This window comes from Meleagris gallopavo, chromosome 11 (genome assembly GCF_000146605.3).
Source record: "Meleagris gallopavo isolate NT-WF06-2002-E0010 breed Aviagen turkey brand Nicholas breeding stock chromosome 11, Turkey_5.1, whole genome shotgun sequence".
Lineage (NCBI taxonomy): Eukaryota > Metazoa > Chordata > Aves > Galliformes > Phasianidae > Meleagris > Meleagris gallopavo.
The window spans coordinates 12987400-13012477 of NC_015021.2; the positions used below are offsets into that span (position 1 = coordinate 12987400).

Sequence of the window (25078 nt, forward strand, 5' to 3'; positions counted from 1 at the left end):
CCTATAGCCTGAGCAGGGGCAACTGCCCTGAGTTCCAACCCTAGAACAGCTTTAATCTCAAGAACTCATTCAGTTAGCTGATAGACAGGTGCCTCGCATTAGATCAGGAAATAAACACTTATTTCTCTCTCTTGCCTTATTGCAACTCTCTGCCTAACACAGGGTAAGTATGTGGTAAGATACAGTTTGCTTCCCTATTCCTAAATAATCCTTTCTCTGTGGATCATCTTTTGCATTTCTAAGGATTATTTATACCCAGGAATAGCAATCCAAGGCATTTAGCTGATGTAGACTATAGTCTAACAAGGAGGTTTAAAAGAGATCAGTTTGGAATCTGAGCACCGAGATGTCAGCCAACAGCTCTTTTCAGCTGTATTTCATAATCTGGAAAGAAGTGAAAAGCAATGAAGCAGAATTTAAGATAACCTGTTTTACTCTGAATTGAAATAGAGAGAACAGGCACACGTTTACATGTTATCAGTCTAAGAGATGCTTGAACTTTTACAGTTGCATATGTGATTACGCCCTATGCACACACCAAGAGACTAAAATAAGGCATACAATGCAGATGGCCTAGGAAGTAGATGACTTCATATTTGGACGCTATCCTATGTTATGCATAGGGAGGACTGAAATGCATTTGTTAGCTTACAGGAGGAAGCTGACAGTCTCGCCACATGTCAGGATATGCTGTACAATGAAAACATTTCTAAATTTGGTGCAGAGATACAAGGAAGACTGTTAAAAGCATCAGAGCAAATCCTCAGATTTTTTTCTTACTACTTATTCAGATTAACTCCTAATGATATCAGTGTCTTCTCCCAAACAGCAGCTCAAACAAAATATGGATTTGTCCCATAACTATTAAATCCTCCCCTAATGTAACAGAAAAATACCCTCTTGAAAGATCTGTGCAAAGCAAACCGCCTGCATTTCATGGACTGCTGCTGGCTTTTCAGAGAGTTTTATTTTAAATCCAAAAATTCGAACAGTCCTTGCTAGGAGAATGGACTTCTGCAGGTTTAAGAGATAAATGCAGTACGATTTAACCATGCATTTTTTTTCCTGTCTCCTCCTATCAGTGGCACTGTGCTCATCTGTGAGAGCATTCTGATCTGATGAACTGAATTAGTTACTATTTGTAAATGCAATGTTTGTAAAACACAATGTGAAGAAGGTTTTGCGGGAAGTCAATTCCTTGAGTGTTGAATCATTAGTCAACGACAAGATGTGCTCTGATGCATCTTCCACATTTGTGATGTTTCCTGTATGGCATCAATCATTCGGAAGAACCTATAGGCAGAAAAGCAGTAAACATTACATCTTCTCAAATCAGAACTGCAAGCAAAGACAACATAAGGAGAAGAAAAAGCTAATAAATACTTCTTGAAAGGCAGCAGTACTGATTTAGAGGATTCAAACTAAGTTGTGCCACAATCTGTGTTATAGAAGAAGCCTTCCTTTCCCAAGGCTCCTTTTCCAAACCTACTGCCATGACCTGAGCATTTCCATGTGATCGAGAGCAGGAGGGACTCTCCAACCTGCTCACACCCGGACACTTTGGCTTACTTGCAGGAACTGCTAACCCTTGGTGTTGCCAAGACGACTCGCTCCGATCCGATCAAGAGGAACTCCAAACCGTCTCTTAGGCAGCTCAACTACTTTCCTGCAAGGGGAAAATGGGAAAGAAGGAGGGAAAGAATTATGGAAAGACATCATAGGAATAACCAAAAGCGTTACTACATCTTTGATTCCTCCATTCATCCCACTCACAATTTTACCATTCAGACAGAACAGCTGTGCAGCAGCAGCTGAAGATGTGAGAGCTTAAAAATAAAATGCTTTACTTCTTTTAAAAATTAATGGATAAGAGTGGCACCTGCTTTACAAACTAGCACTGAAGCACTACCCCTGTTTTAATCCCACAGAACCCTTTCCCCAAAATCCTACATATCAAACACTTTTACACAGTTCATCACCCCACAGGCAGTACTCTTTCCAACACAGTGTAGGCATAAGCTGATGCAAGTGGGACCGGGGCTGATGAAGTCATACTGAGCCTGATCTGATAAAAAGAGGCATAGAACCATTTGAGTTGGAAGGGACCCCTTAAAAGACATCTGGTTCAACTCCCTTCACTGAACAGGGACACCCACAGCTCCATCAGGTGCTCAGAACCCCATCCAACATGACCTTAGGTGTCTCCAGGGATGGGCATCCACCACCTCTCTGGGCAACCTGTGCCAATGCCTCGCCACCCTCAGTGTAAAACAAACAAACAAACCCCTTTTTCCTTACATCCAAACTAAATCTCCCCTCTTCGTAGGAAACCATTTCCCCTTGTTCTATCTCAACAGATCCTGCTAAAGAGTCCTTCCTTCGTATATCCCCTCTGTAAACTACACAGGCTGATTTACAAGAGATGCATTCTGCATGTGCATTGGTTGCAGTATTGCTGTGGTTTGTAGTTAAATAGTAAAACTGTAAAATCACATCAACAAGAAAGAGCCTGAGAGAGGTTCTGTGGCTGAGCTTCCCCTCTGGTGGCCATCTGTAGCCATAGCAGAACAATCCACTTACACAGTCTTGCCTGCTGCTCCCTTTCCGCCTTCCAAATGAGACTGTACCAATTTCAGCACTTAATAAGAACAAAGTGACATATTCTATTTAAAGTGCCCTCTCTTAATAATAATACATATAAAAATTAAAAATTCCAAAGTATATTTTCACCTGCCAGCCATGTGCCAAAAAGTAAACAAAACTGATTTTGTTCTCTCAAAGTGATACACAGATAAATAGTTGTACTTCAGGACTTCAAACCTTCATACTTTACCATTTTTAGTTATATTAAAATCTTACTAGCAGACTAGACAAATAAGTAGAAAAATGACAAGAGAAGAAAGCACAACAAAAAAATATCCATTATGTTGACTGGCTTTTAGGAGTACTTCTCATTTCCAGATTAAGCTTTAAACATGTTATTAAATATGTTACAGCACTGGGGATTCCATCCAGCAGCAGAAGGAGGGAATAAGACAATTCAGCTCTTTCAGGCATGGTGAACATCACCACCTGCTTTGCCTCAGACATGTTGACTTTCACCACCTGTACCAAGCTGTTCTTCAGCCCTCAGTTAAAAACATACTCGTCTTCTAACTATGGAGGTAATGGTGTACTCCTGTATTGATTAAAGCCTGCCTTGTCATAAGTTGACCAAGATCTTGAAGCTTTTCTCCTTGGAAGACCATTCTGCACCCTGACTGTCCATTTTCACAATATATTCTTCATCTCAATATCCCAGATGTGCACCACCAAACCTTCACTTCTGCCTCATTTGCTTTTGAACTTCAGGCATACATTGGCTTTAAATAATTTCAGGTCCAAAAAAGTAGCTTTAAACTGCATTTTTTGGTACATTTCTGTCTGTTATTATGAGCAAATATGCATGTCCTTGAACAGCCTTTGCTATCCAGATGACACTAAGGATAAATGAACTACTGTGTATGCTATCTATCACAGCTGAAGAACTATATATCATGCAGCCAGAATGATCTCTGAAGAGTTTCTGATATCCAGATCAGACGTATCGCACAACTGCAGTAAAATTGTTAGTGGCTAAAGCTACATCATTTGCATCCAGGACAACATACCAACAGCTTTCTCCCACCTTTATCACTGGTAGGGCCCAGTTCTTTACCTCTGTTTGCTTTTAGCATCCATAGATGTCGCAGAAATTCTGTCGATTGGGGAACCAAATCCTGGAAAACTCCTTTTCTTCTTTGTCTCAGTCACCTCGTTCTCCAGAGACACCAGCTCATCAAGAAGGAGCAGTTTGGCTGCCAGGCTGGAGGCTGACTTCTCCTCACTGGCAGTAGGATGCGTTGCCATGTCCAGAGCAGCAGAAGGCTCCAAAGGCTGCAGAAGAAAACAGCAACGTTAGTTTGTTGCTGAAGAAAAATGATTTCAGGCACATTCTAATCAAAGGAGTAATATGATGTAATATGCTTGTGGACAATAATAGTGGTCCACGCCATAGTTGTGGTGGTGGCACTTCCTACTGCTGATGAGTATAACCAGGGATGGATTGTATAAACCTCTGACCTTTATATAAGGAGGAGCAATGAAACAATATTTTCACAAGGGTTCTCACATTGCCCTCTGATTTTCCCTTCTTTCAGTTGCAAGTGCTGTTAAATGGTAATTTCTGTTCATTTTCAGAATTATAAAACTTTCATAGAGGTCTGAAACAGAACTGTATCTTAAAATAAAAAAAAAACACCACTACCAACAGAAACCCTTACAATTAGTAGCAATAAATATCTACAATAATGCAATAATGCTTGAAACTGGATTGCAAAATATATCCTCTGCTCTTGAGTACTAAGTGTGGTTCTTCTCATTTAATCTTTGAAAGGGTACTATGAAATTGTAAAAAGTAAAGAGTGTTAGATGGTAATCAGAAGTAGACAAAAGTTTTCTTATGGTGAGTCACTGGACAAAACACAACTTCATAGATGAGCAAAGAAATGATTGGGGTGAGGGTAAAATAGAGGGTTGAAAAACTTAAGAACAGCAGAGTCGAGTAAGGACTAGTAAAATTAGCAATTTCTTCAAAGAAAAAGCACAAAACAAAAAACCCACCAAGAATAGTTCCCCTTTCTTTAGCTGAACTCACTACATTTAAAATAAATATGAGGAGTTACTTTTTTAAACATAAAATGAAGTGGAATGCATTGTCAAAAGATGTCACAGATAGCAAGATTTTAAACTGCTTCAAAGACATTCTGGCTCCATCAGCAGCTAAAAGAACGCCCTGATCCAGTGCAGAATCTGGATCAGGAAGTCTCTGAAGATGTTCTGCTCTTATACTCACTTCACAAACATTTGTCATTGACAGAGACGAGATATCAGGTCTGTGTGGCATCAGAATAGCAGCTGGTACAGGGAATGGATTCCTCCAAGCCCTATTTTCTATAACCAGCATTGCTCACTTGAAGACAGAGAGCAAGGCAGAAGAGAAGTATTTGTCAGTATGCATCTAACTCCAAAACTGACCTATAAAACACCATACAGCCAAACAGTGCTACTCCAGTTAAACTTTTAGACCTTTGATTTTTATGACATGCAACCATTACACAAACATCTTCGCTGCCACATCTGTTTTAGGTCAAGGTGACTTAAAAGAGAGTGGACTAAAAGCATTTTCAGATGCAATCCCTGCATATCCTACTAGATGAAGCTAGAGACAGGAGCTCTCCCATTGTGTCCATTGTTTTCCTTTGCCAAATTAGGCAAGTTTCTCTGCCCCTTCTCTCTCCTGACTCATGCTTCCTTTAAGTTTGATGCAGGCAATGTTCTATCAAAGCTCTCCTTGAGGCTTCAATTCACGTTATTATTTGTCCTTTAAGAAAAGGGAAAACTTTCAGTGTTAGCTTATTACCCCCCTCCCACCATCTTCCCCTGGTGGGAGTTCTCTCTCTGAAGTCATTGGAAAATGTTTTAGTGCATGGAAACGCATGGTTTCAGGAGAGTCTGCATGAATCAGGGCGAGGTTTCATTTGATGCATCCTCTGAGAGCCATACAATTTACATTGCTCTTTTCACTGGGGAAGTTGTCCTGCTCACGATTTGTCCCTTGTAGAATCAATACACACCATTTCCCTTTCAGTACTGTTTGGATATCACAGTGTCTTGCACACACAGCAGCCAGGAGCAACCTACGAAGAGGAGTGTTATGTGACAATGAGCAGAAACAATGACCTACCTCTGGAGCTGCCTCTGCAAGGAGCAATGAGCTAGTATGCCACTGCAGCAGGGTGATGACAAGGGCCAGATGGACCACAGCAAGCTGGAACTGCAGCATCTGCAACAGAGAACAGTTAATGGCTGTATAATCGATGAATGCACAGATGTTATAATTATGAAATATACCAGAGAGTTTGGCTAAGCAGGTTATTATACCCAAAGAGAATAGATAGAATGCTTACCTGTGTCCTGGGCTTGCTGTAAAACTCCAAAGGAGGGATCTCCAGAAGAGATCCTTCCCCACTGGCAGTCAGCACTTAAATGGGTCTAGGAGAGGTGCAGCCAGGCTCCATCCCTTCCTGCAGCACAGGTGAATTGCCTTCACCTGTGCTCCGTGGCTGACCCACTCCTCACCTCAGCTGATCAATCAGAGGTTCAGGCCGTGATTCAGCAGTTCCCATACAACGGCTCCATAGCCACATCCCCAGAGAGGGAGAGCAGGTAGCAAACAGTCATGAAAATGTACACAGATTGACGGTGAAAAGACAAGAAGAGAACACCTTGCTCAAAAGACCCTTAAGAAGTGAAAGGAAAAATCTTTCCCATAGTTGTTAATATATTACACCTTACAAGGCCACTGCATAAAAAACGGTAACCAGATAGCACTGAGCATCCTTCATTGGTGGACACAAAATCAGATTTCTGCTGACTGCAGGACCCTGAAAAGCTTTTAATTTCTTTCTGCACAATTGTGCCATCCTCTCAGTGGAGGGAGTAATGAATGCAAACTTGTGTTAAAACCAGGTGAATTGGTAAGCAGAGGTGGCCACGAGCCACTCCAAACTCAGGACAGCTTCCTAAAGCTGTTACAGAAATCACAGATCTCCCCAGTAGCATTTTGATGCCTGCAGAGCATCAAAGTAAGGTGAAAAGGTTCAAATTTTGGCAGAATCAGGAAGATGCAGGCATTTCTTCAGCTGTGGATTTAGGCTAATGTTGTTTCAGTCCTTGACTGGATCTAGCATTTAAAACTTGACATGCCTCTAATGCGACCAGGTGGGAATCTTTCAGCTGATGTTAGTAAGAGCTAGGCTAAGGCCTCTAGAGCCAAAGGTACCTGCTAATTTGCATTTGATTAGTTTGTTACCAGGTTCAGCCCCAGAGAAGAATTCAAGTCTGCTTCAACTGCTCTTTGCTGACCCTTCTCTTGGCAAAAGCAAGAAAAGAAAGGATGTATGAATGCATTTCTATGATATACAGCATTTGTTTTATCATTTGCTTAGCAAATCTCTCATAAGCTCATTCAGAGAACACATGGTGAAAAGTATTTGGCTTTCTATTTCTTTCCCACACTACAAAAGAGAGAAGCTACAGAAGTGCTTGGAATCCAGTTTTAACAAGATATAACATTTATGCTTTTTCTCAAAGCTCTGTTTCTTGCTTGTTTTTCTTTCTAAGAAGAAAAGTAAATTTTGTGTGTGCTTCTGTTATCCAGTTAGCCCATTACACATATCTTCTTTATATTCTTCATGAGGGGTTGTTGTAGCCAGGAAGAAAGCAGCTGGTTAATCTGTACGGAGCAAATCTCTCCAGTGAGCAGACTAAGCTTATTCGAATCAAAGGACAAAGCCAAAGCAGCAAACCAGGTGGTAACACCATCCTTCAGTTTGATATGAAAAGCCATTAAAGCCAGACAAGGGTTTGGCTTGGTGTTTTTAAAGCTCTGGCCCTCTACAATGTATATTTTTGTACGTGGGTGTGCATTGAAGTTCTAAGTAGTAGTCTACTACCTTCACAGGTAACCACATCCTGATTATTTGGATACAGAGACATAAAAATAAATGGCAAGGTTAAAAACACATGTTTATCATGGTTTAAAGTCTGTGCTGGTATTCATTCATCCCAAGGACCAAAGAGCTAAAAATAGCAACTAGTACACTAATCAAAATAAACATTAAGGCACCTGCAACACAAAAGACATTTGATTAACTGGTCAGAACTCGACGCCAGTGAAATTAGAAGCAGAGGAAATTGTAAGGACTTGAAACTTGGCTTTAGCTCCAATGGAAATCAGTAGCTGAGAAGCAGTATCACTGGTTTAAAAGGGAGCAAAACTAAGTCCAATAAAGTCCAGTCGTGCTGGATTGCCATGTAGTAGTGTGACCGTAGTAGGAAAAAGGAGCAATTCAGCCTCATTCTCTTCCATTACTTTTCCACCAGTTTTGCACAGATACATCATGGGATTGGGGTGTTGTTCTATGTCTTCAGTATTTCAGGGTCTGGCCTGGTGTTATCTGACATAAAATAGGGTTTAACCTTCACTAAATGTAATTGCAAGTCTGAAATTCAGACATATTTATGTGCTTTAGTGATAACGATGCTTTAGCTTGAAATGTGTCAAAACTTAAATTCCTTATACAAATAAGTATCTTTGTTGCAGGTCCAATTAAAATATAATTAAAGATAAAAGAGGGAACATTATTTTACCTTATCAAAGCAGGATAAACCTTCAAACCTTTTTTTTTTTTAAGAAATCTGTGTAGAGCCTTTTTCCAAGATCACAAAAAAGCAAAATTCTTTACCAAACAGAAACTTTGTGTCTCCAACCTCAAACCAAAGGACTTAAAAGATGTTTTTCTTTAAAAAAAAAAAAAGACACCACCCCTCCAAAAATAAAAAATAAAATGACATCCTGAAGATAAGTGGGTTGAACAAAGCCCAGACAGCGTGCAATTTGTCACCAAGCTCCAAACCCATTGCCTGTCAAAAACAATAACAGCTGTCATTGTTCTTACCCATTTGAACTATCATATTTCACATTACTACAGAGATTACCCTGCAAGAATAAATCACAAGTGCTTTATTATTCTTGCTGGCTTGTTAGCAAGAGAGCAGAGGCAAGACATCATGCCTTGCACTGTAATCTTTCACTTCAGCTGCCACCATATATTGATGACTATGCTCTGCTTGCTGTCACAACTCAACATGGGACTCATCCAAGCTCACCTGCAAATGAGGACCTTGCTCTTGCAAGGAGCATGATGTGGCTGAGCCCAGGAGATGTGAGGCTTTGTGCTGTATATACCCACAGAGCCAAGCCCCAACTGTCCCCTGGGCACAGGAGAACTCCTGGCAGTAGGACTCATTAGAACTGTAGTCGTTCTCCTGGGTGAGCACTGGAATGGTGCTGGGAAACCTTCACCACCCAATAGCTGTGAAGGTCTGTGATTGCTATGCAGGTGCCATCATCATCAGGTCTTAAGACCGGTCTCATCAGCCTCGGACCAGACATCTCATGGCAACCTACCTTATAAATAAAATCATGATGGCGAGTATCTTGCCATAAAAACAACTTATTAATAGCCTCTGTGAAGCTCTGAGAATAAGCCTGCTCCTGCTGAAACAATTTGCCCTACTTTTAAAAGCTGTATGATGGATCCTCTGAGCATTTTCATTACCACAAAGCCAAAAATATGTGCATAGCAGCAATCCTAGCGCTTCCAGAAACTCCTAAGGGACAGTGTTTATCTCAAGCATAATTTTCTAGTCATGTGAATATCAAAGAAAAGTGAGAAAAATCAAAATATATCCCACCCTCAGAAAAATAGCAGAGTCCAAAGATAGGTTAGAGTGGTGTTTTTGTTCTCATCCCACAGATGAGATATAGAGCACTTCTTAGATTCTGCTTTCTAAAAAGATACTGAAGCAAGACACTGAGGCATGAGACATGGACTTTCTGGCAAAATGAAATGTAGGCAGTCAGTCAGGCTCGTCGTGTTATTAATAATGTGTTTCCTGGAGGAGGTTTAGATTTTTAAGCAATTCTATACGATTTATTAGATATATAGCACAGACACTTGTCAACTTCTACAATGTAAATCTCCCTCTATTCTCAATTTCCCAACTACGTAGATAAATAGTTGCAGGCAGATTTCATCTGATGCGAACACAGAGAATTTAAAATTCCTGAACTTGTGCAAGAGGTTTAAGACTAGTGATTCTTAGAAGGTATTTGGGTATACCTGTGCCCCAAACAAAATATTTGGTCTGACAATATTTTGCGGACAAGAAAGCTCCACTTTTTGAAAATGAAATTCTATAAAGATTTCTCAAGAAGGCATTTGGGATCAGTCATTATTTTTCAAAGCCTTCGTTTTAACAATTACTTCCATCTTAATGGTACAACTTGCAGTGTTGGGCCCAAACTACCAGAGTTTTCATACCATCACAAGTTATCCCAGCCTTCGTTCTACTGAAGTTTCCATCAAAAATGCAGATGCACCTACTGACAGTTGTTCTTCTGGGAGAAGCAGATGCTGTTGGTGGATGCTCACATAAACAGCTCTTTCTGCAGCCTTTACAGTTTCCGAGGAGGTTGGGTCCCTGCCCACAGAAGGCTCAGTGTATGGGACAGCACATGAATCACACCACTTAGAAGAAGAAAGGCTGACGATGTGGCACCCTGGTTTCCACGCAGAGTATGGAAAGTGACCAAATGCTTGTGCTGCAAAATGAATACTGCCCTGATGTCGGGAGAAATTTAACTGACACAGGTGGAAAAACACTAGTGGAAAAAGTCAGTTGTGGTCCTCATCTCCTTGTTTGCAGAAAGAGAATGAAACCCAATGGAATAAACAGGGACAAATTTCCTTGGAATGGGTGGGAAGGAGACAAGTTGGACATCTTACAAAACTGACTACATTTCCATTTCTAGCAGCACATTTTAGCAATTAAAAACTCCCAGCTCATTTCAAGACCATAAAAGTAGGAGACCAGGAAGCAGTAGGCACAATAGGAATGACAGAACACATCTAGGAGCCCAGAGACTATCAGATAAGAAGGACACTGTGAATTATAAGAAAATATCTGTTAATGAGAAGAGTCTATTTCCACCTTTCCTAAGTGAGATGGTTGAGTGAGTATTCTTGGTATGCACAATGGAAAACAAAACATTATTAGATTATTCTTCACTGCCAACAAACTCTCAGCCCTAAATCATTTATATATTTACTGACTGAACTCACCAACTTTTCCTCATGTTTCCAGTAACTTCACATTTAGTTTTCTTCCTTCATCTTTAGCACGAGAACTAAAAACTTTGTTGTTGGAGTGCCATTACCAGCATTTAAAATAAAAATGAGCACTGTATCAATAAAAATTGAGAAATATATTGTTGTTTTTCTACTTTTGGAAAAAACATTTTTTTCCTAACGGCATTGGAGTGATAAATGGAAGTTCTTTATACCTGGTATGAAGAGTATATTATCAGAATATATTATCAATACAAAGACATAGACCCTTCAAGGCCAGTAAAAGTAACCTTCAAGATGTGCCTTTGAGATAATCTCTTAAGAGACAAGAATGGCATTGGAATTTGGTAACAAGGGAATCAAACCCTGACATTGATTTACTGGATAAAAGCTTTTAAATGTTCTCATCAAGGGTATTAACATAAGAAGAAGAAAATTCAATTACTTGATGAAGATGAATTGCAAAGGGAAATTAGAGATTAATCTGTTTCTTTGGGTTGACTACAAGAAAAGGGAAGCTGCAACCACTTGCAATTTTGGCAGGGTCCATCAAGAGAGTTCTTACAACTCTCATATGGTTCAAACCTTAAAAGCCCATAGAGGTACTCCTGTCATTCATTTGAAAAGTGAAAACCAAGCCCCAGCCTGCTGAAAGCAGCATGGTAGGTATTCATAAATACTAAAGAATACCTGGTTTTGCAGCTTTCCCATCATTTACACTGTTGTTTTGTTTGTTTGCTTGCCTTCTACTCCTCAGGATGCTTGAAGTGTTTTACAAGGAAAGTAAGCAAAGCTGCAGTTTGGATACAGGTGAGCAGAGACAGGTAAGCATAATAATCTGTCGCTGGCTTCCTAAGTGAATCAATGGGCAGGGGCACAAAATGTCCTCACAGTTCCTTAGCTTTCAGCTCTGCACTCCCCATGAGGACAGTCATTCCAGACTGAAAAGCCAAGTAAGGAAAGCTAAAGGCAGCGTGTTTGTGCTTAAAAATTAGTGGGATCTGAACTTCACAGTAGCCTCTGGACATCTAAACCAAAGATTATTCACAAGTATTTACTTGCATGACTCCAGTCTGGGAGGCAAAAAGAAGTGGTGAAATAGTTTTGAACCCAGAATGGAGAAATTACAATGACTATCACTGAATCAGAGTCTGACTTCACTTACAGTGGTACGAAGCTGAAGTAATCAGATCACTGGCTAATGATAACTACTCTGTTAGTGTAGGAATGTTTTTGCAGGATTATTCTGTTACTGCAGAAATGTGACAGAATCTGGATCGTTTCTCTCATACGGGACATAACAAAAACCTTTTGGCAGATTCATAAATTAAAGAAAAATATTTCCCTAAATCAATTGTATACATTGTATTTTGCAACATACTGCACGCTGCTAACTTATCTACTGTGTATGATATACACTAATGCAAAGGAATTATTCTGTCATAGCTTTTCAGTATATTTTCAGAAGCAATATGTATTTGACAATAACATACACAAACAAATCCATAACAATAAAACCAGACAGCAGTTTGCTGCAGAAGCACTGAAAAAAACATGAAAGCAACCAGTCGGTGTTGTAAAACGCACTGACACATCTTGTTTAAATATTGGCTGATTAACTGAAAGAAATAAGTTTCCACAGGATATTATTAGTTCAGTTCTAGTACCAAAAATACTAGGTGATAGGCATCTTGTTACCCTAATCTCAAACTGGAAAAAGGAGCTGCACTTTTCCCATCTGACATGGGCATGTGTGTACTTTGTGCATGCCTGTTAGTATGAAAAAATAGGAGAAAAAGTAAAAAGAAGAAAGCATAGAAAGGAAGAAAGTAGAGAAGTAAACAGAGCACAGAGACACAGAAAATATCGCAAACCTCTCTGTCCTCACTCATCTTACCTTGCATTGGATACAAGCAATCCCAACCTTAATGGTCCTGCTATGTTCTTCTCCCTAACTTATCCCTAATGTTCAGCTTTCTTTCAGAGTTTTTATAGTCTCTGCTGTAGGCTACAAACTCCAATCCCTGCCTTTGCTTTCTCTTACATCATTTCTAAAGATTTTCCACTGATCCTTGCCCTAAACCTTTCTCTGTCTTGCACTCTCACACACATACTTGTCTCACATTTGTTATATTTATTGCTCTGATGAAGATGATTAGGTTATAATTAAAGGTCTCGACTTTTGTTGTGTATAGTTGTTTTTTTTTCCTTCTTTCAGAGTATGAGACAGCCATGAAAGTGGCAATATTTTCCGCAGCATCACCATTCCTCTAACCTCTCCTTTCTACAAACTGCAGTAGAGAAACCTAATGACTTTAAATATATATATATTTTAACTGTATTCCCTGGGCACGACAGAAATAACTTTACAGAAAGAGTATCTAGTTTAGGAAGAAATTAAGTGGTGTGTTTACCAGACCAATGAGATAAGCAGTAGAAAAGGAATGTGCTTTTGTAAAGCAACTTACGAGAACTTAAGTATTTCAGACACATTATTTCAGTTATTGAAGTCACTGTTGTGTGAGCTATGGAAGAATCTTCCCCTGGCAGCAGCAGAGGACCTTTTATTTTCTTCTTTGCCTGTACACTAGGAATGAGTCTATCTCATTTCTTAAGTAATGCACATAGAAATTATGGACTAATTTGGGGGACTACAATTCCAACCTGTTCAGACTCCTTAGCAGTTTGTTCATAATGACTTTATTCTCTCAATAGGTAGACATAGTACTTTTAAAATAGTTTGACTCTGACTTTCCAAAAGCACTTGCTAGAACCAACAGAGTGTAAAAGGAAATTTCAAATGTTGCTTTGCATTACGTGGGAAAAAATACCAGCCAGGGAGCTACACCTTTGATTTCATCATCTGTCTTGATTGGAGTGATTAGAAAAAGATAAAAGGTTATTTTTTTATAATTTTTTTTTAACACAGCTCATTCTTCCAGATAAAGATGGCAGCAGAATTTTGCAGAGCTGATATAAAGTGCCAAATCAGGATTCTTCACTGCAGAGAATGTTTCCACCACACTCTGACTGAGGGATCAAAGGATAAAAAAAGGAAAAAGTAAACACAGAAAGAGAGTCTTGTTTAGATCATAAAGACAATACAAATTACAGCCCCAGAAGACAAAGGAATTTTTTTTACAGCATTTCTCAGAACACATAGATCTTTGAGTATGGGCGAGTCAAGTGCTACAAAATATGCGTAGCCATAGGAGCATCCACACCATGCTGGAGCATGTAGATTGGGACTGTTTTCCATTGTGGGATATAACAAAACAATAGCAGCCACCACAGAAGTCTAAATGGGTCCCTGTGGTTACAAGAACTGCAGCAGAATCAAAAGCACAGAGCGAAACACCAAACTGATGAAACAGCCCAAAACGCTGCCACTGGGAAAGAACTGGACCTGTCTCAGTTTTATACAGCTACCTACACTGAGATGCTTGAAGCCTAAAAACATGGCAGTACTTGATTGATCTGCATAAAACACATAGGCAGGATCTCAGGAAAAAGATAACCATGGTGTAATAACAAGTTATTATTAGATTGATGGGGTAATTTTGCTATATATGACTGTGAGGTTTTGCCAAGCAGCAACTGCAGTCCTATCCTCTCAGCTTCTTTCTTCTCTTTCTCATGTTGGACAGACACAAGGCAGCACTTGCCAGCATTTACTTCTGAGGGAGATTTTACAGGTTCCATCTCAAGTTAGGTCTCTGCAGGGCTCTGTTCTGTTTAGTATGGGTAGGGCTGATAAGAGACACAGGCTGTGCCAACATGAGTAAACTGAGAACAGACCATTGAATGCCTGCAACTTATGCATTTCAGTATTTCACAACAAATCATAGAATTATAGAATGGCTTGGGTGAGAAGGGACCCCAAGGATCATCAAGTTCCAAACCCCCTGCCACAGGCAGAGCCACCAACCTCCAGATCTGATTTTAGATCAGGTTGCTCACGGGAAACCTGGAGGATGGCTGAGGCTCAGTGCCTCACAAGACAGGAGGATGCTGGGCTCAGGAAAGAGCAGGAGGAGAAATGCAGCCATGTTGCCAGTTGTTTTGACTCCAAGAGGATGAGATGTCCAAGATAGGGTATTAAAATTTTCTTTCAGGCTCTCTGCTGATTGATAATCTGGTAACAAAGCTCCAGTTACTTTTTTACTACATGGAACTACCTTTTTGGTACGAGATATACACTCTCTAATTCAACATGAACTGATCGCTCCTTTCTTCCTACAAAAGCACATAGTCTACAAGATTTCTGAAATGGATGCTGATACACATAACTATCACCAGCTCTGACCAGGAGGTGAAAGAGACTCAGATGTGAGGAATCAGCCATCTTCATGGGCTGCTGATGACCTCAGAATAGGACACGCTACCAGAACAGGCCATTTGTTCTTTTTTTCTAGGGGGAAAAAGAAAGTATAGAGCGTTAACAGTCATCAAGTCACAAGTGACTTCAATTTAGCAACAACTTACAGATATCTTTTTGACACCTTCTGGAGAAAGCTGATAAAGAAGCTTCCCAGATAATGAAAAATGTGTATGGTGGTTACTTAGCTGGCAGAGTGCCCAAGGAACAGATGTCCTCAACTCTGCTGAGGTTTAATTATACTTCCAACACACTTAGCTAAGTTAGGACAACCAGGAGTTTGGTAGGAATTTTATGATCTTAAATTCAAGTGAACAAACGAAATGAGATTTTCTCTATGAAGAAAATAAAAATAAATTGGAGGAGGGAAGGCAAATCGACTGAAAAGACTCAAAAATTTCCTAGTTCCTTCAGTAGACAAGATCTTATTTAACTCAGGAACTGGCGTTAGTAAGGTTCACTTATATAAGTGTTGTGCAACCTTGCCCTTGCTTTCATCAGCCTTGCCAATGGAAACTATATTTGGGTTTGTCAGTCCTTCTCTTTAAAGCTTTAGGAATGATATGCAAATATGGTGACATATGCTTGCTGGCTTTGCTGTATTGCACTTTTAAACTTTTCCTTCTCCCACTAAAACATGTGCCAGTAATGTTAGACCATGCTGGTCTAAGTTGCAGAAGTGCTCTTAGAGTCTTACTGGCACCCTACCCTCCAGCCTCTCCAAGTCACATCATCCTCTCATTGGTCACAGGTTACTCTCATAAGGTCACATATCTGTCATTTATAGATCAACACAAATAGTGCTGGATCTAGAAGGTGTTATGGCCAAAGCAACAGATTTATCCTTACTAATTTTTTATTGAATTTCCATGAAGCAAAAGCATGGGACTCGCTACATGGATTGTTCAGACTATTTCAGGGAATGATGCATTTGTTATTAGAAGTACAGTCTTGTACTAGAAATATAACTCTGGTTTTAGTCTGGGAAATATGAACAACAATGAAGTTAGAAAAATGGATTTTTTTATCCAGTTTTGACAAGTTTGTCCCAAAAACCTAAGAAATAATCAAATATTCCTTTTCTTTTCCAATGAAAACTACAAGTGCTTTTCCTTAGAACTGATCTTTACAAGCTAGGTGCTCAGCCAGTACTGATTCATGTGGCTCCCTTTAAACAACTGAGATATTCCTATTTTTGATGTCTTCAGTCTATTTTTATTTCCTGAAACAAACAATTCTGATAAAATTGGCTGAATTCTGACCAGTCTTAAAGTTGAATAACATTCTATGGGATTAACCAAACACCCAGCATTTCTGGTTGGGGAGAATATCCAAGATCACTTTTGTTGTTCATAGCTTGATGAGAGAAGGAGAAACATTCTAAAATACCTATGACATATTCTCAGTTAATAAATAAGAGGAATTTTCAGAAGGCAAGATGATTCCCACCTGCTTTCATGTAGATATCCAGAGCCTGAGAGCAGATGATTCATCAAAATAGAACTATGGGAAAGAGAATCTACATTAACAATGTACATTCATGCTTTCCAATTAAAGGTATGTTTCTTCAGAAGGAAAAACTATCCTAAAACAGCTATTCTGCAATTTGTAAGCTATCCAAGTAGCTTTTGTTTTGTCACTTCCTTTTAAGCTGAATCCTTGCAGCTAATGGGTTTTGAGAAGTAAAACCCACAAAGCGAAGGTAGTGTATAAAAATCAAGCCAGTCACATTTTCAGGAATGCTAGACTTCCTACAAGCAGTCTCTGCATATACTTTTAAGAGGTTCTTTGTGCTAGAATTAAGTGCTTGTGACAGGCTCTGGGTCATGACAACTAAGCATCCATAAAAAGTACTGGCAAAATGAAGCAAAAATCCCAAACAAGGACAGCTAATTGGAATGCATGCTTCTTTTGTAACAGTCATGGTACGATGCAGAATGTTGCATTTGGAAATGAAAAATGCATTTTATCTTTCGTGCATATGCCACTGTCTCATGGCCCAAGATGGTTAGGAAGAGTGATGAGGCCTTTTTTGCTATGGACAAAGTGGTCCACAGGACAACAAAGCCATGCAAAGAGGCCTCAAACTATTACACAAGTGGTAAACTCTCTGAGCCATCACCAGCCTGGCACTAATTCAAACTGGCAAGATAGAAATGGAAGTCAGTAGATTGAGTTTCCACTCCCTGTAGCCATGGTGCGTGGAGTCAGTGCTAAATATAAAGATGGCACGCAGAAAGCAGCCCATCTTTCTGCACTAAGGAAGAGGGAAAACAAGTGGTTCTGATGATGTGCATGCTGATGTCATTTGTCACTGAAATAAACCCTTTGACCCATGAACCCTGTGGCATGGTGCACTGGAAGTGTGCATCCTGGCTCCAGGGCACATACTTCAGCTCAGAGCTAATTACAAACCTGGCAATGCACAGCAGCAGGTTAAATTCAAAGATATGCTCATAAGAAGAAAAAATACATCTGTCTTGAATTCTGTCCTGACTTCACACTTTTTTTTACACAACTCTTAAGAATTTTCTGTCCAGGGCTGAGAAATAAGATGGAGGAGAAAGGATACAGAAGAATTAGAGAAAGTAGCTAAGTAGCAAAATGATGATGGTCTTAGTTGGAAAAGGGGAAGGTGAGCGATGTTCTTCAAACATAAAGAGCAGTCTGGAACTGGACAAGGCCACACGAGGACTGCTTGCAACAGGATGCTGCAGGAAATGTGAACAGTCATTTCTTACCTGGCGTGCAGGTAGAAGATGATGCAGCCATGCCAAAGCTGGGGCTGGGCACCTGCTTCTCCCGAGAAGCAGCTGGTGCCAAATGATGTTAATAAGGTACTGTGCTCTCATTGCTGGTACATCTTGCACAGTGGGACCATTCTGTGCTGGAGGCTAACCAAAACAAACTATTAACGTGATCCTAGAAGTTCAGAGCAATTGAGGACTGATTTTATTTCCTTCCCTATTTTACTCTGGTTTAAATGTCCTTATGGTTTGGTTCCTGCAAGGAACCTCACGAGCAAATGCTGTTCTAGAAATGAAAGCTTCTGGTATTACTGATAATTAAAGATCTCACGGCAGTTTGTAAATCCATCCTAATGTTCTGGCCAAACTCTGCTATACTTCTTGGCTGCATTTCCTCTATCATTTCAACTGGACAGAGACATTTTTTTTGTTAGACCGACTGCAGCTTTCTGCGGTAAAGCTGTAATTTGCTAAACGGCTGCAGCATCACAACTGGATTAATCCAGGATAAGCCAGTCATCATTTTCAATTACAGCACAAACATTAATCAGTCAATCACCGCCCTCTAGAGGTAGCTGCAGTTCTGGTTACTGCTAGTTGGGTTTGCTGTGAGCGAGGGACCAAGCACTTCTGTATGGAGGAAGATAGTTGCTGATTAGGGTAGATCCACGTACCATTACAGGAACAAATTACTGAGTGCCGATCATCAGCTCCTCGATTATTCCTGCCCTCTCTTGCCTGGGAGGTCACCCAACTTGCAGCATACTGCATTAAAGTGTTTGTCATGGCTCTGTGGGTAGCAGTGAAACACATAGACAGCTATATGCCATAGATGTCATAAAAAGCAGTGAAAATAAATCCCAGACCAGATCCTCATTACAGTTTATTTTTCTCTAGCAATGTGCATAAAGTAAACCAGTAGCACATCTGAACTGACTTCACAAAAGCAGCAAATCTTTATACATAAACACAACTAGGCACTCTCCTTTCTTTCCCTTGTCTGAAATTGTCAGAGTTTTAAAGGGAAAAATACGAAGAGCAGTAAGTAACAAGTAACCCACCATTGTAACTGAGTGATGAATACACTGTTTCTGGGGTGTGAAGATGTTGTTTGAGTAGCTGAGTATTTATTCAAGGAGCAACTGCTCTGTGCAGAGCACAAGATCCTGGAGGCACAAATAGCTCATAATAGCTCATGTCCAGGTTTTCCCAGACACATCCTCTCTCTCTCTCTTCTTTTTTCTTTTTTTTTTTTTTTCTTTTTTCCTTCTGTCGTAGTTACTTCTGTCGTGGTAGTATCGTATTTACTTTTTTTTTTCTTTTTCTTTTTTTTTTCCGTTTTTTTTTTTTTTTCCTTTTTTTTCCCTAGCGTAGGAAATTCTGTCTAGGTGGAATTCAGCAATTTTTTTCTTCTTTTTTTTTTTCTGGCAGGCTGGCCAAAAGCTCTGGCTTGCCTCCCTGCGTAGGGATTCTCCAGGTATCCACACATGCACAGACTATCTGTGCATGTGAAGTCCCATACCTGAACATATATTGCTGTTGGCAATGTTTAACCAATAAAGAACAGATGTCTAGGATCACAGTAACCATTTCACTGCGATCATTGCTCTGCCATTCAGGAGAGTTTATTCTATTATGTTTATTCAGAAGAGGATTCGCTGTTCAACCAACATTGTAGTAAAAAGAAAACAAAAAACCTACTTATTTTAAAGTGTAATTTCCTATATTCATCTAGTTTGTGCCTGTTGTCTTCTGTATGTTTGCTGAGTACCACTGAAAAGAGTCTGGCACTGTCTTCCATACTCCCCCATCAGGTGTTTATATGCATTGGTAAGATCACCCTTGCTATACAGTCCCAGTTTTCTTACCCTCTACCCTCTTTCTACCCTTACGATCTACCAGATCGTCCAAGCCCATAATTATCTCTGTGGTCCTTCCAGTATGCTCACATCCCCTCACATGGGGGAACACAACACTTCAGACCTGTGCATGCTCTAGCATTCTGGGCTCCTTTGCTGCAAGACTACTGCTGGCTCACAGTCAACTTATTCACCACAGCCCTCAGATCCTTTTTAAAAGCTGCTTTTCAGAAAGTCAGCCCTCAGACCGTGTTGGTGCACAGGACTGTTGTCACCTTCACTTTTGCCTTGATTAGATGTCCTTAGATTAAGCTTTCTGAGACTTGTCCACAGGTTTAAGACAGCATTGATGATACTTTGCCTTTTTTTTTTCTTTCCCAAACTGTTCTTATCTGAAGCAGCTACCACTTTTATTTGTTCTTCATAGGTAACTATCTTACCATCCTTTGTAAATGTATGGCCTTTCATCTTGACAGCATTCATTTCTACAAGGGGCCTTATAGCAGTCACTATCCTGCCTAGGTGCTTTGCATACTTTAATTATTTTCTGTACTGTTACAATCTTTCTTTAGGAGCTTACACACACACACACACACACACACACACACACACACACACACATATATATTATTCTGTTATGTACTCTTAATGTCTACAAACTGAGACAGAATACTGAGCAGTATATAGTATCCTATAGCCAGGGGCTGTAAAGCCCTCTTCAGAACATAATGACAACGAAAATGCCCTTGGATCTTATCACCCTTTTCCCTCTGTGCTGCTATACTCCAGCCCAGCCAAGAAGAGGAAGAACTTATTTTATTCTCATACAGAGTACAGGACAGTAAACATTATCCACTCCCTTCCGCATGGAACTGAACAATTTGTGCCTGATTAAAGCAGAGGGATTGCCAACTTCAGAAAACTCAGGGTCCTAAAACTGCCTGCTTATTCCTGCTGCGTGCTTCTCCATCCTTCCCTGCACTGCGTCAGCCACACAGCCAGATCCTTCGCCTCTGCAGGCCTACGTTTATCTTCCATGAGAATTTTCATGAGTATCTCAGCTCTGAAGCAAACTAAATCCCTCTGTGAGTTTTTCTCTCCCATGTAAAGTTCTGGTGTCCAAGATCCTTGGGAGTAAGGAGTGATTCATATATTTTCACTACACCTTCAGGGGCAAAAAGTACAATTATCCCCTGCCAAATTTCAAAGCCTAGCTCTAAAAGCACAGGTTTGTCACAGCTCCTCAACATAATTCTTCCCCTAGGCATACACAGCTGAAAGCAGGCTTGTAGCCTGCACAGCATTAAGCCACTATTACTACAGGTATTGCTGCTGGCATACTAATGAAGCTATATAAATCATTATTGATTCGCACATGCTTCGGTTACTCACACCAAGCTGGTCTATGCCCCAAAAACCACACACTGCTCTCTTTGAAAAGCAGTGTTTCCTTGGAGCACTGAGCTCAGTGCCTCTCTCTACCTGTCCTCCTCATGTCCATCCCACAGAGACCCTCACCTCTCACACGTCGTCCTTAGCAGAAGGGACAAAACCGCCTTCCCACCGCCTGGGCAGCCGCTCCATCCCAGGTGTGAATCGACTGGCTTGTACGTGGGAGGGGGTTGGCCCTTTAGCTCTGTAAGTGCAAGCATACTGAAGTCGTGCTTACTTTACAATTAGACTTGGAACCCAAGAGCAAGAACGTAACATAGTTTCTTATGTAACCATATATTTATTTTGGTTACGTGCGGCTTCAAGACGAATCTCAAATGGTGCTGGACCGTGCTGCTGCCCTCAAAAGAAGTTTGTCAGCAGAGTAACAATAATGTTCTGCTTCTGAAAATGATGTGCTGGGCTTTATGGTCAGCTTTTAGGTTTGAATGCTTTTTTTCCACTTTGATATTTGAGCCCTCCGCTCAAAGCAAATCCTTCGAGTGTGTACATGACTCTCCAAGCAATGGTCACGGGAGGACATGGACAAGCACTGAAAAAGCCACTGACAGCATCTGAAAGTGATTTGCAATCTCTTAGCCACATGAGCTCAGTTGCATTAACATAGTGATTTAAATACTGTGGATGGCTTTTCTGATGTTCTTTTCGAAATTTCTTATTGGAATTATTAGGCATCCAAAATATATTTAAAACCAACCAACCAGAGGAATGAAACGGAGCAGATAATACTGACTAAGCACTCTGAGCTCAATATTGCAGTCCCAAATCAAGCACGTTGCCACCAAGCACACAACTAGACGTTGTGACTAGATTCTATGACTGCATCGTATCACATGCATCATTGTCAAAGTAATTTAGGCGCTGAGTCACAAGCAGATCTCTCATGGGCCTGAAGCATCTGTACTGCCTGTGGCACAGCCTTGCCACAGCAAAGCCCAGTGTCACTGGGGAAAAAAAAAAAGATATAGTGAGGTTTTCAGGGCCTTGCATACCATAATTAAAACAAGGAGAATTCTAAGCACAAAGAATAAGTGGGCTGCTAAGGTTGCCACTGAAAAAGAACAGAGTGTACACTCTCAGCTCTACTCATCCAACAGGGAAAAAACCATGCCCCTGCGTGTGATGCCATGGCTCCACAGCTCCATGGGGATGCCTGGCTGCTGAGCTATATGGCACTGCTTGCACACAGACATTGCTGAGTGCATAGTAATGCTACTGATGTAAGCCCCGCTCCTCCAAAATGCTTGGAGACACCCAATGCTGTCAGGAGCAGGGAGTGACCACTTCACTGAGAGATAAATTTGGTTGTCAGTGGATCAAGCAGAGAGTCAATAAGTGGAAAATACAGTCAGCTGCCAGCCAGTCCCCATCTTCCCCTCCCATACACAGGATTAGTTTCTATGCAGTCAGGTAACCACTCTGGAGTCAAAAGCCCTGATAACAGAGTGCTGGCATTATGCTGTAGTCAGTGGAGCTATCTGTGCTCACAAGTATGACCAAAATCAAAGCCTGGCTTCCTTGAGTGAATGGAGTGAAAAATCAGACCCTCCTGAGGCACTTATCACACAAAACCATGAAGTGAAGCATTTTATCCCTGTCCTTCTTTCATCCCTTCTTCTACCTGATGCTGTAAGTTTTGCAAACCAATGGCTGTCTTCTTATTCAGTTATATCTTTTTCACTCCCCTCCATCTCCAGCAGGTCCCTTGTTCTACTACTATACAAATAATGCAACGTAATCTGCATTACCCTGGGGTACAGCCAGGGTTAATGAACAGTGTGATATTTGCACAGGTTCTGGGGCTTCAGACAGCCGGGCACACCAACCAGATATTTCCTGGGTTGTTTCTGGGGGGGCTCTGTCAAATCCTCAGTGCTAGAAAAGGAGTTCAGGCTCAGCATACTTAGTTAGAAAGCAGAGAAACCTCAGCCTGGAGCTGACAGTGACTGATGACTGGAGGTGCGGTGAGTGTTCACCACTCCTCGTGTTACCAAAATGTCAGGGTTTTAAAGTGATGTTATTAAAGCACCACAGGAGTGCAAAGATCTGTGTAAACTGAGAGCATAATCACCATGCAAGCGAAGCACGAACTGTTTGACTGTGTTGAAATTATGTTATTTGGTATCCCTCTAATTTGTCACATGACTTGATACACTGAAAAAAAAAAAAAACATATCATGCTTTTATACTCTGAGTCTATGACAATTCCCATTCCTATAGCAGACAATGATTTGTAAAGTGACTTTTGTTACACCCAAATAATCCAAATATATACAAACTGGTTTCGATGAATTAAAAGTGTTTTGTATATAACCTTGGCTCAGGGACTAGCTCTGCTATGTGGTTTTCACTACCATGACAGCTAGCTGGGGAAAGACAGTCACTTCTAAATTACTCTATTTTACATTAACATCTCTTCTAGAGCCAAACAGCAGTATCAGCAGTATTATCTCCATAGCTTGCTCTGAAACAGGATTGGTTCCTAGGAACCACAACTATACATCATCCTATCACAGGCGTCCGTGGTCATAGCATAGGAAAGTTTATCCTCTGCCTCCCCAGTCTCAAGCCCTGGGCTCAGCTGGGTGTGCAGGGAGCACACTTTCTCTCCACTCCGCTAGCAGCTGCCAGCAGCAATACATTACACTTTATGTCAGACAGACTTGCATGGACGGAACTCACCAGGCCAATCTTCCAGAAACCAACGTGGCCTTTTTCACTATACTAACAGCTCTACAACCCAGATTAATCCAGAGATCTCCTGTCCTCTTCTGTTTGAGCCCCATTCTGTTTAGAAGCGTACAGAAAACCTGAACAGCAAACACCGTCTTCTCCATCAGTATCATGGTCCTTGTGCTCCTGGATCAAGAAGGATCAGATCTGACATTTTCAAATCTTTTCTTCTAGTAGTAATGACCCAGATGTGGTGGATCTCTGGGGATCAGAGATATGTCTTGCTCTTGGCCATTTCCCTGGGCTATTCATGTGTCAGGAGATTAAATGTTCAATTCTAATGTTTTCAAAGAAATTGTAAAAATGACTTAATGCCTTGCTTCATTTTAAAATATTTATCATTAAAAGAGGAATCCAACAACTTACTGTGGGGAGCAGGAAGAGGGGAAGGGAAAAGGTAAACAAATCAAGAGAGGCACAATACCAAACTGTATTCCAAGCATATACAATGGAAAATGCAGGCTGGTGCCAGCAGCCTGATAATCCAAATTCTCTTTCTATGCACCAACCTCTTCTGAGAAAAGGAAAGAATTTAAAGGAGCATAAATGATAACTGTACACATTCTGGAAGCAAAGTTAAAAGTGCTGCCAGGAAAAGTCACCCTTCTACATACAGACCATTAACACATTCCCTTCCCCTCCCATTGCAGTAGAAGAGCACACACTTCCCAGAGGAAGGGCAGAAGGAACACTGTTTGCCCAGCAATGTACAGCGTCAGTGCAGCAGAAGGATGGACATTAACTGTCTAAGTGGCTGACATGGGTTACAGCACTGGCAAGATAGATGCATGTTCCTGGGAAAAGCCACCTGGTGTGGTGGCACCCAGGCAGTGACAACAGCTTTCTGGAGCACACAAAAAGCATTCTGCCTGTAAGAGTTCCCAGGGGACAAGGTGCAGGTCACTTGCTCCTTCCCTTCCCACAGATGACAAGAACTGCTTTAGGTACTGATCTCCAAAGAGCCAGGAATGAAGGGAATTGTCCTAACTGCTTTTTTGGAAATCACGAGCTCTGATTCATCCTTTTTGCATTCTACAGATGGTTGTAGTAGCAACAACTGATTCACCAGAAAACTGCCAGCAAGATCCACAGATAACATTAATGTCTGCAGGGTTGCGTTCTTTTCCTTTTTTT

The 25078-nt window shown here is 40.7% G+C and overlaps 1 protein-coding gene across 6 annotated transcripts in view; it reads right to left on the reverse strand.

The window, feature by feature from the left end:
• Positions 1–291: 291 nt before the first annotated feature.
• The window catches only part of OSTN (osteocrin), a 92929-nt gene continuing 68142 nt past the window's right edge, over positions 292–25078 (reverse strand). For 3 of the 6 annotated variants that reach the window (XM_019619029.2, XM_010716733.2, XM_010716736.3), the window contains 4 exons: positions 5765–5863; positions 3698–3915; positions 1587–1666; positions 292–1293 (listed from right to left, as the gene is read on the reverse strand). In XM_019619029.2, the coding sequence (XP_019474574.1) occupies positions 1280–1293; positions 1587–1666; positions 3698–3915; positions 5765–5863 (411 nt within the window). In that variant the 3' untranslated portion in view covers positions 292–1279. Of the gene's footprint in view, positions 1294–1569; positions 1667–3697; positions 3916–5764; positions 5864–12672; positions 12769–21277; positions 21374–25078 lie in introns of those variants that run through there. The other 3 variants (XM_003209127.4, XM_010716735.3, XM_010716734.3) reach the window with 3 other exon arrangements.